Source organism: Equus przewalskii, chromosome 1 (assembly GCF_037783145.1).
Source record: "Equus przewalskii isolate Varuska chromosome 1, EquPr2, whole genome shotgun sequence".
Classification (NCBI taxonomy): Eukaryota; Metazoa; Chordata; class Mammalia; order Perissodactyla; family Equidae; genus Equus; species Equus przewalskii.
In genome coordinates this window covers 155,233,682-155,250,769 of record NC_091831.1, presented here as the reverse complement: position 1 = coordinate 155,250,769, position 17,088 = coordinate 155,233,682, and the positions used below count along the sequence as shown (strand labels likewise).

The window sequence follows — 17,088 nt, the reverse complement described above, 5'->3', positions numbered from 1 at the left end:
ACAAGTATTTGGTATATTAGACAAAGAAGCAGTCTTAAGACATTCAAGGAGTTTAAAATAAAGAGGCAGTCAGTGTGAATAATGCTGAACTTCACTATTAATCAGGGAAATTCAAATTAAATAAACTCCTTAGGTTGAAAGCCCAAATGCTGTGTGGGATATGATATGTAGTTTACAAGACCTAGGCTGCGAAGTCCCTCGGCTTTGTGACATAGTGAGAGATTCCAGTCTTGGAACCCAGAAACAAAATCCAAATGATGTGGCAGTTAGAATGTAGGTTTATTGACTAGGATGCTGATGGGGTATTCATGGGTTTCTAAGGGATAGAAGCCCTAGAATGATGACACCCAGTGCTCCTTTGATCTGGTAGTTACACACCTTACTGGTCATAGGTCCACCAACCCAGCAGAAAAGAAAGTACCAATAAGCTGTTTCCACTCGGTATGTAATTTATTCTTTGCCCTAATTGGTAATTATCTCATATGACTAGATCCTGAATGAATTCTTTCTCTTTACCACTTAAGTAGTTGTAGCCAAGAACTTCCATGTGGTCATGAGAACCACAAGTTAACAGTACATATTAAAAATAAAATTGTGCATCTAGTATTTCCTAGAAACTCTACTTCTCATTATTTGCCCTTTGGAAGCACTTGCACACGTGTATAAGAAGACATGTAGAAACATTAGTTATCACCTTGTAAAAGCAAACATTGGAAAAACCCGAATGTCCACTAATGGGAGAGAGTTAAACTGTTCTGATGTCTACTCTCTACTTGCCTTTCCATATCTAATTTTCATCATGTCCACTCTTCTCTGAGCCCTGTAAAACTGAACTTTATGGGCTGAATCAACCAGTGGCTCTTGCCCTTTGGCTTCTGCTTGGGTGTAGCTAATGGGGGCTATGCAGGGATTTAGAGGACAGGCAGAAAGTGAAATCAGGATATTTATTCCCTCACTTTCTCCCTTCTGAGCTTTGTGTTGGCAATTACTGCACCCAGTTCCTCCACCAAAGCCCTCAGCTCTTGTTGGTGGCCTTCTTCTACTGCTATAGCTCTTTCTCAGATTTACGGTTGTGTTCCCTCCCACTGCTCCTCAGCTTTAGGGAGTAATGTGGAGTACAACAGAAGTTCTCAAAGGCATAATGTTTTGTATGTCTCAAGTTCCTACTCAAGATCCTTGTTCGTTTTTAAGACATCTTGAAACAAGGGGGAGGTTTGATGTACCATGGAGACCCACAGTCTCCTGGGGCCCTCAAATCAAGAAAGCAGGAGAGGACAGCTCTAGCCACAGGCTGGGAGAAGGTGAACCAGTAGTTAGGCTTACTGTTGTCAGACAGAGGGTCTTGGGGATTTTCTCTCCTAGACAGTTGATTTTGTGAGTATATATGAGGTTGACATGAGCTGTTTGTGATTCAAGGGAGTCTCTATCATTCTAAGCAGACATGCTGCACATTGTCCCGTTCCTGGTAGACAGGGTCCTGTCTCATCTCAGACACAGGAGGAATTTATTCTCTGTGTACTTCATTATAAAGTAAATAAAAACCTAGGGTTACAGCCTGACACAATTCCCTGGGCAAAACAATTGGCTATTTTGCAGGTCTCAGTAGAACGTATTGTTACTTATATTCAGAACTGTTAATTGACAACTTCATCTATCAGAATAGGAGCTTATGTAGTAATTAGTGTTCAGGATAATTTTGACAATTGGCTAAGTTTTGAGATTTCTAATCCTGAAGTAGATATTATGGAAATCTTGGCCACCTTTTATACCATTTTTATTTCGACTGTATTAGGGTTCTTTTCATCATAATTTCTCTCTCTTTTCCTCTCTCCTCTTTTTCTACATTTTTAATTCTTTTTTTTTTTTATCTTGTTGAGATAGGTTTTCCCTGAGCTAACAACCAATTTTGTTTTTGCTTGAGGAAGATTAACCCTGAAGTAACATTTATCCCAATCTTCCTGCACTTTGTACATGGGGCACAACCACAGCATGGCTGGTGAGTGGAGTAGGTCCTCACCCGTGATCCAAATCCGTGAACCCAGGCCACCAAAGCAGAGCATGTCGAACTTTAAGCACTCAGCCACAGGGCTGGGCCCTACATTCTCCTTATCTAAAAATGCTTCATCATGTTGTGAGACTCTCCTTTTAGTCAGGTCTCAGCTTAAATGACCCTTTTTGCCCTCCCCCTCCTTCCCCTATGGTAACCACCAATCCAATCTCCATTGCTATGTTCTGTTTGTCATTGCTTTTATCTTCTACATATGAGTGAGATCATATGGTATTTGACTTTCTCCCTCTGACTTATTTCACTCAGCATAATACCCTCAAGGTTCATCCATGTTGTCACAAATGTCCAGATTGCATCAGTTCTTATGGCTGAGTAGTACTCCATCATGTATATATACCGCATCTTCTTTATCCATTTGTCCCTTGATGGGCACCTAGGTTGCTTCCAAGTCTTGATTATTGTGAATAATACTGCATGAACAAAGGGGTGCACATATCTTTATGCATTTGTGTTTTCAAGTTCTTGGGATAAATACCCAGCAGTGGGATGGCTAGATCATATGGTAGATCTATTCTTAATTTTCTGAGGATACTCCATACTGTTTTCCATAGTGGCTGCACCAGTTTGCACTGCCAGCAGCAGCATATGAGTGTTCTCTTCTCTCCACATCCTCTCCAACACTTGTTTCCTGTCTTGTTAATTATAGCCATTCTGACCAGATATTTGCAAACCATATATCAGATAAGGGGTTAATATCCAACATATACAAAGAACTCATACATCTCAACAACAAAAAAAATACCCACAACCCAGTTAAAAAATGGGCAAAAGATCTGAACAGAGATTTCTCCAAAGAAGATATACGGATAGAACAGGCATATGAAAAGATGCTCAACATCATTAGCTATCAGGGAAATGCAAATCAAAACTACAATGAGGTATCACCTCACTCTGGTCATAAGATATTTTCGTGATATGATTTTAAAATCACTTGGAATAGCTACTTGAATTCAATGTTTTAAGGACTGACTTTTCTGGAAGGGAAAGGCTGGTTATATGACCAACAAGCAACCCTTGAAGCTTAGGGAATTTATATCTCTTGATTTGTCAGTAACCTTGACTGAAATATATTTTGAGGGGGACTCTGTAGAAGACAATTCTAAAACAAGAGGAAAAGATCTGTTTATTATTTCAGCTTACAGAGGGCTCCTTAGTGTTTCAGGAAGTAGAACCAACCACTTATTTAAAGAAAATAGTGGAGAAAAAAGAAGCTCCTCTCCTCCAAATAACTAAGAACAACTTAAAAGTCATTACAGTTTTCTGCATTTCTTGCAAAATAGTACTACTAGGTTGGGCTGAATCAGCCAGGGAACATTTGATTTTCCTTCTTCCTTGTTTATGCTTTTCAATCATTCTTTACATAATATCTCTCCAAATCTTATAATAGATATTTAAGAAGCAGAGTGGAAGATTACATTGATCTAAATTCTAGGATAAAATCCAACACTAATGTTTAAATGAATACAACAAAATGCAACGATCAACAAGGTAAAAAGCACAAAGACTAGTATGCAAGCAACAGCCCTCAGGCATGAGAAAAAGCAGAAAAATATGACTCCCAGAGGAAAAATAAATCAACAGAAACAGATTCAAAAATGACAAAAATTATAGAACTATCAGAAAAGGATGTGAAAAGCTTTCCAAAGCAAATAACAATTACATTGCTGAAAGTCAGTGATGAAGAGAAAAATTTAAAGGCACCTAGATAAAAAGGATTCATTATATATAGAATGAGAGCAAATGACTCCTCGTCAGAAACTAAGCAATCTAGAAGACAATGCAAAAATATTGTTAAAGTTTCAAACAAACAAACAATCCCCTCCCCCAAACCCACAACCCATTGTCATCTAGAACTCTTAAATTTAGTGAAAATATACTTCACAATTGAAAGTGAAATACTATTTTTTATATAAACAAAAACTTAGAGAGTTCATCTAAAGCAGACCTACCCCACAAGCAATGTTAAAGTACTTCAGGCGAAAGGAAAATTATACAAGATAGAAATTTAGATGTCCATAATGGAATGAAGAGCCATAGAAATGGTGAATATGCATACAAATATATTACTTATCCCCCTGATTTTTAAATGTCTTTAAAATATTGTGAAAGAGAAAATAATAACACTGTGTTATAACGATAATGACAAATTTAGAAATAAATTGTATGACAATAGCAGAAAGGACAGGATAGAGAAAATGAAAGATTTTTATACTATATGTGAAGTAGCATAAAATTATTTGAAGATATAGTATAATAAGTTAAAAATGTATACTGTAAACCTTATGGTGACCACTGGAAAAAACAAAACAAACAAACAAGCACAGACAAATTACATAAGCCAATTCTTTGTAATAAATCTATTGATTATCTATCTATCGATCGATCTATCTATCTGTCTATCTAATCTAGCTCCTGCTTGTTCTGCTGCCATGGTTGAATCTGACTAATATATGAGTACATACCCATCATGCCAAAATAAGAAAAGAAGACAAAAGTGGACTTCTAGTGAGCTGTTAAGGCATAGTGGAGTGTGAATTATTTTAATTATTTTGTGATTGAGTTAGATGGCAAAGCATTGTATTTCTTAGGCAATGACACTAGTTGTGCTAAGATGATACAATATATTGCATCATTATCAGACTAAGCACTCACAAGAAAGCAGTGGTCAGAAAATTTAGAACATTTAAAATGAAATATCTCAGTACAGCAGAATTTTTCTCCCAATATTAAAATATAAAAACGAGGCTACAACAAAACTAAATTTCCAAGTGGTTTACTTGTTAACCAAGCAAGGAAATCCATTTATAAAGGTGAGTTAATGAAGCCATGTTTGAGTGTAGCAGCCAGGGAAATATATGCAGATAAGATAAACTTTTTAAAGACTACCATTAGCCTTTCAGTGAGAGCAGTTGTTTGCAGACTTGGGGACATTGGGACAACATCAATAGTCAATTGAAACACAAGGCAAATTATTTCAAGTGGTTTCCTTTGGCTGTTGATAAGATTACAGATGTTACTGCTACTTCTCAGTTGTCATTTATTTTAGAAGTCAATGCCGAGTTTGACATGGTTAAAAAGTTAGCCTCTGAGAATAGTTTGTGTGGAACTACTACAACATAGGTGGTATATTTTTTAAGAAGTTGAGAAAACACAAATTCAGTACAACCTGAAGTGGAATCTGCTAAGATGTGTTACAATTGATGGTGATAAAAATATGCCTAAGCAGGAAAAGCCTTCATTAGACAAAGTTATAAAGCTCATGAAAATGTAAGATGTTTAAAATCTATGGTTATTGATTGCATTAGTCATCAGCAGGTGAATCTATCATGTGTTTATTGAACCAATAGTGTCAAAGGGAAACTATTCGTTCTTGTGGACTTAACCATTGTTAATTCATGGATTTTTATCAAGTAAAGCTATGTGGTAGCCTAGCAATGGTAAAGTTTCACTGCAATTTTTTGAGCTCACAGTCAAGATTGAAATTATTCTGTCGATATGAGTTAATCTGTTCTATATAGAAGAAAAAGAGAAAGACATGATATATATATAGATTTAAATAAGGTGTCTTTCAGGCTTTCATAATAAAAAATTAAAAACTGAGTTCTCTGGAAACACAATTAGGTGAATTTGAAACTTCAGGGACACATTATCCATAAAGCACCAACTTAAGGAGTATTGCACAGAGTGAAGCATACACTTATGCTCTTGTAGTTTTCTGACAATTTTACCATTGACTTAGATTTAGACAGAAAAGGTAAAAAGTGAGAAGAGTTTAGGATTAAATAATGAGAAAGAATTATATTGGCTGCAAACTCATGTTAAGTCAAGGATATTGGGGTTTGCCACTCACAATTCCTCAAAGCCAACAAAAATTCAGCCTTTTCTAATAAGAACACAAGGTTCAGAATCACAGTCCTACTTGGCTCTATATTGCCAAGTGACCAGTCCTCCTGCTGTATCCACTCTCTGTGCCCTTTGATAACAAGCTGGTCTGTGATTTGTGGTCATATCTTCTCTCATTAACCCAAGATGACCGCAGTTATTTCCAAGAATCCTCAGCTCTCTTCAAAAACCACAGCCTTCCATGCAAAAACTGCTAGCAAGCCTCTGAATGTGCCATGTTAGTTCAAACTTTCATATCTCTACATACACTTCTTCCTCTGTCACTGCTCAAAGCCAAGCCATCACCAAGTTAGCACCTCTTTGATGAAGCCTTTTCATAGTTTCCAGTTGTACTTTATTATTTATCTTCTATGTTGACCTATTAATACTACACTTACCACTCTAAAATATTTCTTTACCTTTCATCTACAGACTATGAATTCTTTGAGGGAGAGTCCATGCCTCTTTTTCCTCCTCTTCCTTCTTCTTTTGTATAATTATCATCTGTAACAGAATTTGGGACATCAGAATCCGAGTTCATGGGAGTTTTTCTCTCTCTTGGATGACGAGGTGATTGGTGTTGCCGTTGATTACAGAAATAAAGGGAAGAGAGGAATAGAATTAGATTTAGTTAATTAAGCATAGTTTGAAGCTGTGATGTCCATGGGAGCCCAGGGAAGACATACAGTGTGCAGTACAAAAAATGAAGCTGAAAATCAACAAGAGGTTTTGAAGTAGCCGGAAACCCTATCTAGAGAAGTCACACACCTAAATTTATCCTGCTGGTCTAAAACCCCGCAATCTCACCTAAGTGTGTTCCTTTCCATCTTCTCCAGTGCTTCCTCTCTGTGTGCCAGGCAATCTTACATTCTACTCACAAAGATCACTTGAAAATCTCTCTCCCTGATTGCTATGGTCTGAATGTTTCTGTCCCCCAAAAATCCATATGTTGAAATCCTAATGCCTAATGTGATGATATTAGGAAGTGGGGCCTTTGGGAGGTGCTTAGTTCATGAGGGTGAACCCTCATGAATGGGATTTAGTATTCCTTTTTTCTTTTTCTTATCCCCAATACCCCCAGTACATAGTTGTATATTCTAGTTGTGAGTGCCTCTGGTTGTACTAGTATTCCTTTCCTTTTAAGGGAAGGCACATTGGATGTGTGGAAGCAGAACAACAAATGGTCAACTGCAGACGCTCCAGGGCTGCACACATTAATGCAAAAATCCTCCAATTCAGCCTGGAACTGCTCGCAATTCCCATGGCCACTTCTGCCCACTACCTCTTTGCTCATGCCATCCTCTCTATCTGAAATCACAGTAGTTACCTGCCTCAAATGTATGTACTTGCCCCAAAGTCACACATCCTTCAAGGCCCATTGCAAACACCACATCCCCCTGAAAATCAATCGTGATTTTCCAGTTAGAAGTGCTCTCTCTTACTCTCACATATCTCTATAGACTTTTTTTTTTAATTTACCAAGAATAACCTCATTAACACTTTTGAGAACACAATGAGATCTCACTAACTCATACCACATTAACCATAATGATTCACTGACTGAGAGTAAATTTACATTGATATTACCTATTTTTTAATTGATATACTCAGAAATTAAGCATATAATCCTGACTCCAAATTAGTGTTTCTGGAAGTGATTTGAACTCCATGATCTCATCTTTTTCTCTATCATCTTGATCAATGGTCTACGAATATTTAAAGAAAAATATTTTGTCAAGAATACTAACTAGACACTGCAAAGGCCACAACCGAAACAAAATATACCCCCACTCGTAAAAATCTTATAAATATTTATTTGGCAGTGCAATGGGCATTTAGAGTTAAGAATATTGATGAAAATCCTCAGATAGATCAACAAGTGGCTCCAGGACAGCTTCAAGAACAAGTCTTGATATTTTTGGTGGCTTTTTTTCTTGGATTGTTGTATTTGCTAAACCCCAGAATATGCTTGTTTTTCATTTTTCTGTGAAAAATTCATGTGTCTAAAAAATAAATATTCGTGTCTGTCTTATATGTCTGTATATGGGAGAACAATAAAGATGATTTTCATTAAAAAGTAATTAAAAGATATTTTCATGAATCTTAGGACTTCATCTTCTCCTCAAGCCCTGAGGTAGGAAAATAACCTGATAAAGCTTGTTTATTCATGATGGATCTCTTCCCCTAGGTGACCCATTAACTACCTCCTCTTATGTTGCTCTGGGAAAATCAATCTTAGTCTGAGACCATTCCCAACACAGATTGAAGTCATATTGGCCTTCCCTGGTCTATTTGGTACCACTTTTTACTACCCTCTTATTCTTAATTAGCTATCTCTTTCTACTGTGGGGGAAATTTCAAATAGCTCCATGTGCCAGATGTGACTATTCTGAAGATGCTGCTATTTCAGATCTGCTAGACAAAAAGGCAGTGAGGAGAGGCAGAACAGATTCAACCAGATTGCTGTGTTTGGTTGACTAAGATATTTTCTTGTAAATAAATCACAGTTTGAAACCACCACTGGAGATTTGAAACTGTGATTTAGTTGTGGAATAGGAGAGGAGGTTACCCAGAAGAGAAAGAGTTGAGAATAGTAGCTAAGTTAATGGGCAGAATTTGAGATATGCTTGGCAGGGAACTTACTTTGGTCTTTAAACAGGGACAGAGAGGGGATCAGGTATTCAAAGACAAGAACCATGATGTGGGAGAGTCAGGCATGATCCAGGAGGCACACATGAGTGTAAATACCGTTAGGATGCCTATGGAATATTTAGATTTAGCTCCTGATTCAGATTAGTTTGGCAGTAAACATCCACTCCAGAGCAGGAAATAGTAGTTGGTCTTGGTTGTGGAAGGCAACTTCTACATGGACCAAACACATAGAAATATACAATCGAGGCAGTGTAAGATGCAGGAATTGCTTGTTTTCTCTTCCTGCACTGACCATTTAATCAGTCATTATAATAAATGACTGAGGAGAAAAATCTGAAGTGATTACTGAGGCCAAATATTCTCTCTTTATTCATTCAGTTGGACTCCACTCTTCCTGAAATATTCGTAGAAACTTGATATCTGGGTTATTTGTACATCCATTTTCTCATTCAACAAAAAACTCTTCTTCAGCTACTGTTGTTTCCAGCATTGTCTTGGGTGCTGGGAATACAAAGAAAATGACACAACTTCTCACCATGATTTCATAGCCTGGTCTAGGAGATAAAATCAGAAATAGAAAGTTCTATTGCATCATTGTGCACCTGGAGCAGGAACAGCTGAAAGGTGCAAAGGTAAGTAAAGGAGGAACATTCTTTAGTGATGTGTCTCATTAGAAAAGAAGTGGCCAGAATGGGAGAAACTTTGGCTTAAAATTAAGGATCTACCCTTCTCTATGGCAAATGAGGCTTTCTGTCAAATATTTTCTGAGAAGGAAAACTCAAGTTCTGTCTTTGTGAGGTTAGCTTTTCCTTCTAAAGCCTTTCACTGGGTGTGTGTCTAGGGCTTTTTGGAATTCTAAAGATGGAAGCTAGTTTTTTATTCCTTTTCTGTATTTTTCCATTTGGGCATGTCGGTCTCTAGTCTCAGAACTTGAGGGAAAATTCTTTCTTTTTTCTTTTCTCTTTCTCTTTTACATGATTCTTTTCATCGCTCTGTCTTGCCCTATTTCTTATTCCTTTGAATAATTTTTCTTGTTTTCTTTACCTATCATGTTTTTCTCCCTATCCCTTACCATCTTTCAATTTTTTCTCTTTGTATGCTTCTTTTGTCTTCATCTTCTAAATTATTTTAAACAATTAAATTAAAATTGCCAAGGCATTAATTCAAATTAATTTAGCAAACACTTATTGACTTCCAAGAACAGATAATTCTACCTTCTGAAAGTATCCTAGGAGCTGAGGATGAAGACAGAGATGAATAATGCAGGAGCCCTACTTCTAGTGCTGGGAAACAGAAGAAATAAGTCCTACACATGTAACACAGGACAAAAGGTACTATGATAAGTACAAAGCGCTATGGGAAAGGAGGGGAACAGATTTTTTTTCTAGTGAGGAGAATTGGAGACGTTTCATGAGATGTGTGGTGTTTAAACTGGGCTGTGAAAAATGAGCAACATTTCAAGATAGATGAGGCAGAGTATTTTATGTGGAGGGGATAGTTTGAACAAAAGGAGGAAAAGAACTTTTCAGAGATGGTGAAGGGACTGATTTAGCTGAAGATAGGGTGAGACAGTGCTGGGGCCAAAACACAGAGGCCCTAGAACACTATGCTTGTTCTTTAGCTAGTGGGAAATCACCAGTTTTGACTAAGGTAGAAAGGCATAGCTAGTGTTTCTGGAATATTTATCTTCTGTAGAATGGGCTGGGGTGGGCAGAGCCTGGGGACTGAGGGCACTTTGAATTTTGCAGGACCCCCGGATTTCCTGTCTCTAGCTGGTTAATACTCACCACTGTGTCATCCTGAGGCTCTGATGGTTCATTTCTTGCTTCTTATTTCGGTGTCTCTTCCCTGCCTCCCTAGATCCTACTCCATCACAACCAGATTCCAAATAAATCATGGAAAATTTTGAGTTATTTTCTTTCTCAGATACTCAAACTCCAGGACATCTGATGATCTTTTCCTTGGCTTTTGGGTTTTCCTTTTGTTTATTTGATGAGGATATGATCAGATGAAGAAAGGGATAGTAATAGGCAGAAATATTTTTATACATCTCCTTGAAAATCTAAAGTTCATCCAATCATTGACAGTATAGCCACTAAAAGACAGACCTTCTGATTTCCGGTGCAGTTAAAATTCACCTGTCACTACTTTAGTGTTCTTGTTGCTATAACAAAAAATCTTTATTATAGATAACATTTTTTTGTATCTTCACACATTCTTTGCCTTTTCCCCTCCTGATTCAGAACAATACATGGACCTTTTCTTTTGCAAAGCTAACCCTTCTTATGTTTATTTTTTATTTCATCCATGTCTGCTAATCTAGAACCTTATGATCAATTATATCTGATTCTTATGCCCTTTCATAGTCTCCTCCACTGGCTCCTGTGAAACGCTCATTTCTGCTATTTATTTAGTTGTTAAAAAGTTCTTTATTTGGACCCTCTTTATGTATTCTTCTCCTTTTTATTTTTAAATTGTATGTTCTCAATAGACTAACTTTCTTAACAACTTACCTTTACCTTAACCCTGAGCAACCTGAGTTCCTCCCTCCATTATTCATTTATTCATTCTGTAAATATTTATTGAGCATATCTGATGAGTTAGGTATGTTCTAGGCATTGGGAATACATTGCCTTCAAATATCCATTTTCGTATTAGTGATCCAGAAACACTGAATTATTCTGCCTGATTCCTTTGCAACACTCTTCACATTCTTGAAATAATCTCATATTTTGGCTGCTAGAGCCCTGAACTCTCCTGGTTCTCTGGCAGCCTGTCTCAGCCTGAATCACTGTTTTTGTTTCCTTTTCCCAGACTTTAAATCTTGGGCTTTTTCAGTAGTCTTCTGATCTTTTCTCTAGATATATATTTCTTGTGGCTTCAATTATTATACTTAAGCAAATGATTTCTAAGCTACCCCTTCTTAGGTAGCCTTACCTTCTTTTTAAAAACATTACTTTACATAAATAAAGCCCTTCTCAACTTAAAAACCCCACCTGGCGGCTATTCCACTATACTGGATTTCATCCTCCATAGGCTGGCTTTCCAGGACCTCTACAATCTGTTTTCTACATATTTTTACATTTTTTTCTCCTATGTCTCTCCTACACAACGTTTTGTGGAAGCCAAAATAAGTCATTATTTGTATCGAAAGACTGCTTGCTCACTCTCACCTCTGTACTTTTGCAGATGCTGTTTCCTCTCTCTGGAATGTCCCTATCCATCTTCTCATTATTTTTTTTAAATTATGAAATATATTCTACAGACAGAAGAGCATATAAAACATCTGTGTGTATTTAAATAATAAAATGAACTCCTGTGCAGTTATCACCCAGGTTAAAGAGTTTCCTAGTACCTTAGAAAGTGCCTGTGTTTCTCTATTTTTATTCCCCTCCCTCCCTTCTACAGTTAACTACCATCTGATTTGATTTTTTCACATCTACTGTCTGAAAGTCTGTGGATTTTTCATTTTCTTTTTATCATCGATGTATGCAACATAGGCAAAGAAAAATATATACATAAATATAGTTTAACGATGTATACTATTGGACACTGGTACCTGGATGTCCACCTCTCACTTCAAATGTTACGTATCTAGACTAAAATCCATCATCTCCTGCCCTCCCTGCCACCAGATTTCCCTTCAAGGATGGACATGCTGCCCAGCTGTGGGGCATGCCATTAACAGACAGCCTCTAGCTGTCAGCTCCCTGGCATCTGCTTCAGCAGCAGCGAGCCCTAAAGTCACACCGTGCCTGGAGCAATCCACACGTGGTGGATGACCAAGTGAGGGGGAGCTTTTCCACCCGACGTGGGACAATTTGATGGAGCAAAACTCATCCAAGAGCTCCATGTGACAGGGCTTTGTGGGGTCTGCATTGCAATTAGATTTCTTCCTTTGCCCAATCCTGCTTCCTCTGACTTCCGTTAAAGGTGTTGATCTCTCATAAGCATCTTGTACCCCAAACTCAACCTCAATTTTTGCATTTGGGGAACCTAACTGCTACACTGCCCCTTTTCCTCCTTTTGGCAAAATCATTTTTGTCAATTTTGCATCTAAATCCATAGATGATATTGGCCTGAAAATTTTTTTTCATATTGCCCTAGTCAAATTTTAGTATCAACATAATTTTTGAAATTCGTACATTCTTTTAAATAGCCAGTGTGGTGGCTTTGTATTATGTCAACTTTTCTAGATTGAGCTAAATTCCCCAGAAGTCGCATTCCTGTATGTTTCCAACTAGGATGGGTTGCAAGAGAGATTCTTTGGCAATATTTGGAGGGCAGAAGTGAAGAAGAAGCCATATTTGTAGTTCACACACTTTGTCACTTCTCTGCTGGCTTATCTCACTGGTGTGAGGCCGTGACCGGAACTGCAAGTGCCGCACCTTCCTTGGATCCCTCTTTAGCTTCTCTGACTCGTGGGCCAGGTGTGTATTTAGCTCTGTGGTGAAGGGCCCTGGCTTCAGCAGGGCACCCTACCATCAAGGTCAGAGACGGTGAGCGCTGACACTGGTTTTAGTCTGTCCTTGCAGTCTTTAGCTCTTGCTTGTAGGTTCCAGTTGATTTTTGTTCTGCCACATTTTACATCCATCTTCCCTTCCTGACTGCCTGTGCTGTGGACTTTAAGCTACAGTATCAGATGCACAGACAACAGACTTACAGAGACTGTTGAATCAGCCTCAATGATTATGTAAGGTCAAGTCACTGTCACAAATCCTTGAGTACATTATCCGCTAGTGATTCTGCTTCTTTAATGGAACCCTGACTGATACTGCCGGTAATTCCAATTTCTTATTTTTCCCATTCTTTCAGGCAAATTTGGAGCCCAAAGTGACATGTGGGGAGGAAATCATTCGGTGGTGTCTGAGATTGTGTTGGTGGGACTCACCAATTCCTTGGAGATGCAACTAGCCCTCTTCCTAGTTTTCTCTGTGTTCTATGTAGCAGGTATTTTGGGAAACCTCCTCATTGTGTTCACAGTGATCTCTGACCCTCACTTGCACTCCCCCCTGTACTTCCTGCTGGCCAACCTCTCCTTTATTGACATATGGGTTTCCTCCAGTACAGCCCCCAAGATGATTTCTGATCTTTTCAAGGAGAGAAAAGTAATCTCTTTCCAAGGCTGCATTGCTCAGACATTCTTTATTCACATTATGGGAGGAACTGAGATGGTTCTGCTCATTGCCATGGCCCTTGACCGTTATGTTGCTATACATAGACCTCTCCACTACCTGAACATCATGAACTTCAGAACTTGTATTTTACTCTTGGTGGCTTCCTGGACCGTTGGAATCATCCACTCTTTGATCCAACTTGTGTTTGTTGTAAACTTACCATTCTGTGGCCCCAATGAATTGGACGGCTTTTACTGCGATCTTCCTCGACTTATTAGTCTTGCCTGCACAGACACTTACAGATTGGAGTCTCATGGTCACTGCCAATAGTGGTTTCATCTCCCTGGGAACTTTCTGCATTCTGATCATCTCCTATATCTTCATCTTGGTCACTGTCTGGCAACGTTCTTCAGATGGCTTGTCCAAGGCCCTCTCTACACTGTCAGCTCACATCACTGTGGTGGTCCTGTTTTTTGGCCCATGTATTTTTGTGTACTCCTGGCCATTTCCCACAGTGCCAGTGGATAAGTTCCTTGCCATTTTTTATGTAATTATCACACCGTTTCTGAACCCCACCATCTACACCTTTAGGAACAAAGAGATGAAGGTGGCAATGAGGAGAATATTCAGTCAGGTGTTGAGTTTCAGGAAGCTGTTTTAAGTGGTTTTGATATTAAGAAAGACAAACATCTCTAACATGCCCTGCCTATGCTGCCAACACGAATCCCATGAAGCACAGCACCAGCGATGCTTTACTTACTAATTTACCTACCAATGTCCTGGATTTTCTTAACGTCTTTTCTGCTCATAACCAAGGAAGATATGGTATTTTTCTTTCTTGTGAAATCTAATGGAATAAGAAGTATTAATAAGAGACTGTTTCCACAATTTTTTGCCCCTCCTTCATAAGGAGGATTCTGGACTGGCCTCTTGTATCTCTTTTCTTACTCTGTGTTCTGAGAAGGATCCTCCCTTGTTAGATTGATTTTCAGGGTTTGTGATGCAGAATCTGAAGAAAAGTGCTTTGGATATATGACAAAATTGAAATTATTAGCAGTGGGTTTTTTTTGATGTTCTGTAGCGAGACATGTGTGGGAGCAGTTGTAATGTGTAAAGAAATAAGATGAAAAGGGGCTTTTAAAGAGGTATTGTTGACTATCTTTAACCCTTCCATATATATTGCCCTTCAGTAAATGAAAGGAAAGACCTAAAGTTATTTTGAATTATTTTTTATTTTTTTAATCACAACATCAGCCTAAAATTGGATCTCTGGGTTATGATTTCTTAAACAGTTCAGCTAGTGCAAGTAGTTACTAGGAATTAAGCCCTGTAAATACTCCAGTTCTTTCAAAAGCTGTGTTCCTGTACTGTCAGGGGATTCAAACAATGGGGCCAGGTAATGGGCAAAGACAACGACCTATTTAAGAATTCTGTCCTAGCTCATGATAATCCTTGCCCTAATTATATTGAAATCAGCAAGATTCCTCAGAGTTATGTTAACTGTTTTCTTTTTCAGTGACATGGTTAAAGGCACAGACTCGAGCCAGACTACCTGACTTCAAGCTTAACTTTGCTTTTCACTAATAAACAAATTGCTTAATCTCTTTATGCCTAAATTCTGTCCTCTGTAAAACAGATGTAAGTTGAACCGTCTGAAATTTGACTGTTTTCGACTCACAAAAATGATTAAAGGTACCTTCCTCATAAGGTTATAAGGACGAAGTGAATTAATACTTGTAAAGGGCTTTAAACAATTCATCTATAGTGTTAAGTGCCTGTTCAAAAAAATGAAATAAAATATTAAAACCGCTTCTCAGTTTTGATAATCTTTTTTCATGCTGTCTACAAATTATTTCTTTCCTTTCTAACTCCATTCATCAGACATTGATCAAAAACTTGTTCTTGTCCTAACAGGAATAGAGTATTTTTTTTCATCTTCTCAACATTTTATTTTTTTAATTGAGGCAACCTTGGTTTTACAATTATATAAATTTCAGGTGTACATCGTTATATTTTAATTTTTCTGTGTAGATTACATCATGTTCACCACCTAAGACCAGCTACAATCCATCACCACACACATGTGCCACACACCCTTTCTCCTTCTCTCCCCTCCCCCTCTGGTAACCACCAATCTAATCTCTGTTTCTTTGTGTTCGTCATTGTTTTTATCTTCTACCTATGAGTGAGAGCATACCGTATTTGACTTTCTCCCTCTGACTTACTTCACTCAGCATAATACCCTCAAGGTCCATCCATGTTGTCACAAACGGCCGATTTTCACTTTTCTTATGGCTGAGTAGTATTCCATTATGTATGTATCTCACATCTTCTTTATCCATTCATCCCTTGATGGACACCTAGGTTGCTTCCAAATCTTGGCTATTGTGAATAATGCTGCGATGAACATAGGCGTGCATGTATCTTTATGCATTCGTGTTGTCATGTTCTTTGGATAAATACTCAGCAGTGGAATAGCTGGATGATGTGGTAGTTTCATTCTTAATTTTTTGAGGAATCTCCATGCTGTTTTCCATAGTAGCTGCACCAGTTTGCACTCCCACTAGCAGTGTATGAGAGTTCCCTTCTCTCCACATCCTGGAGATCCTTCTCTGCATCCTTTTCTGACATCCTTCTCTCCACATCCACATTGTTTCCTGTCTTGTTAATTATAGCCGTTCTTACAAAAGTGAGCTGACGTCTCAATGTAGTTTTGATTCACGTACCATTCTTTTGTATGCAGCTGTCCAATTTTCCCAACACCATTTATCAAAGAGACTTTCCTTTCTCTATTGTACGTTCTTGGCTCTTTTGTCGAAGATTAGCTGTCCATAGATGTGTGGTTTTATTTCTGTTCTTTCAATTCTGTTCCATTGATCTGTGTTGTGTTTTTGTACCAGTACCATACGGTTTTGATTACTACAGATTTGTAGTATATTTTGAAGTCAGAGATTGTGATACCTCCAGCTTTGTTCTTTTTCCTCAGGATTGCTTTAGCTATTCCTGGTCTATTGTTTCACCCTATGAATTTTGGGATTCTTTGTTCTATTTCTGTGAAAAATGTCACTGGGATTCTGATTGAGATTACATTGAATCTGTAGATTGATTTATGTAGTATGAACATTTTAACTATGTTTATTCTTCCAACCCATGTGCATGGAATATCTTTCCATTTCTCCATGTCATCATTGATTTCATTCAAAAATGTTATAGTTTTCATTGTATAGGTCTTTCATTTCCTCACTTAAACTTATTCCTAGATATTTTATTCTTTTTGATGCAATTGTAAGTAGGATTGTTCTTGACTTCTCTTTCTGCTAGTTTGTTATTTGTGTATGGAAATACAGCTAATTTTTGTAAGTTGTAAAC

The 17,088-nt window shown here is 37.9% G+C and overlaps 1 protein-coding gene and 1 long non-coding RNA gene across 2 annotated transcripts; both read left to right on the top strand.

Annotated features, from left to right (window-relative positions):
* The first annotated feature begins 245 nt into the window (after nt 1-245).
* On the top strand, nt 246-15,323 carry LOC139084205 (uncharacterized). The gene is made up of 3 exons (XR_011541600.1): nt 246-441; nt 9,802-9,933; nt 15,236-15,323. It is a non-coding gene; the product is annotated as an uncharacterized lncRNA (long non-coding RNA).
* On the top strand, nt 13,441-14,380 carry LOC103548514 (olfactory receptor 4F3/4F16/4F29-like). The gene is given in 2 exon segments (XM_008516326.2): nt 13,441-14,028; nt 14,030-14,380. Coding segments are annotated over 2 exon segments (939 nt in total).
* Nucleotides 15,324-17,088: the final 1,765 nt, after the last annotated feature.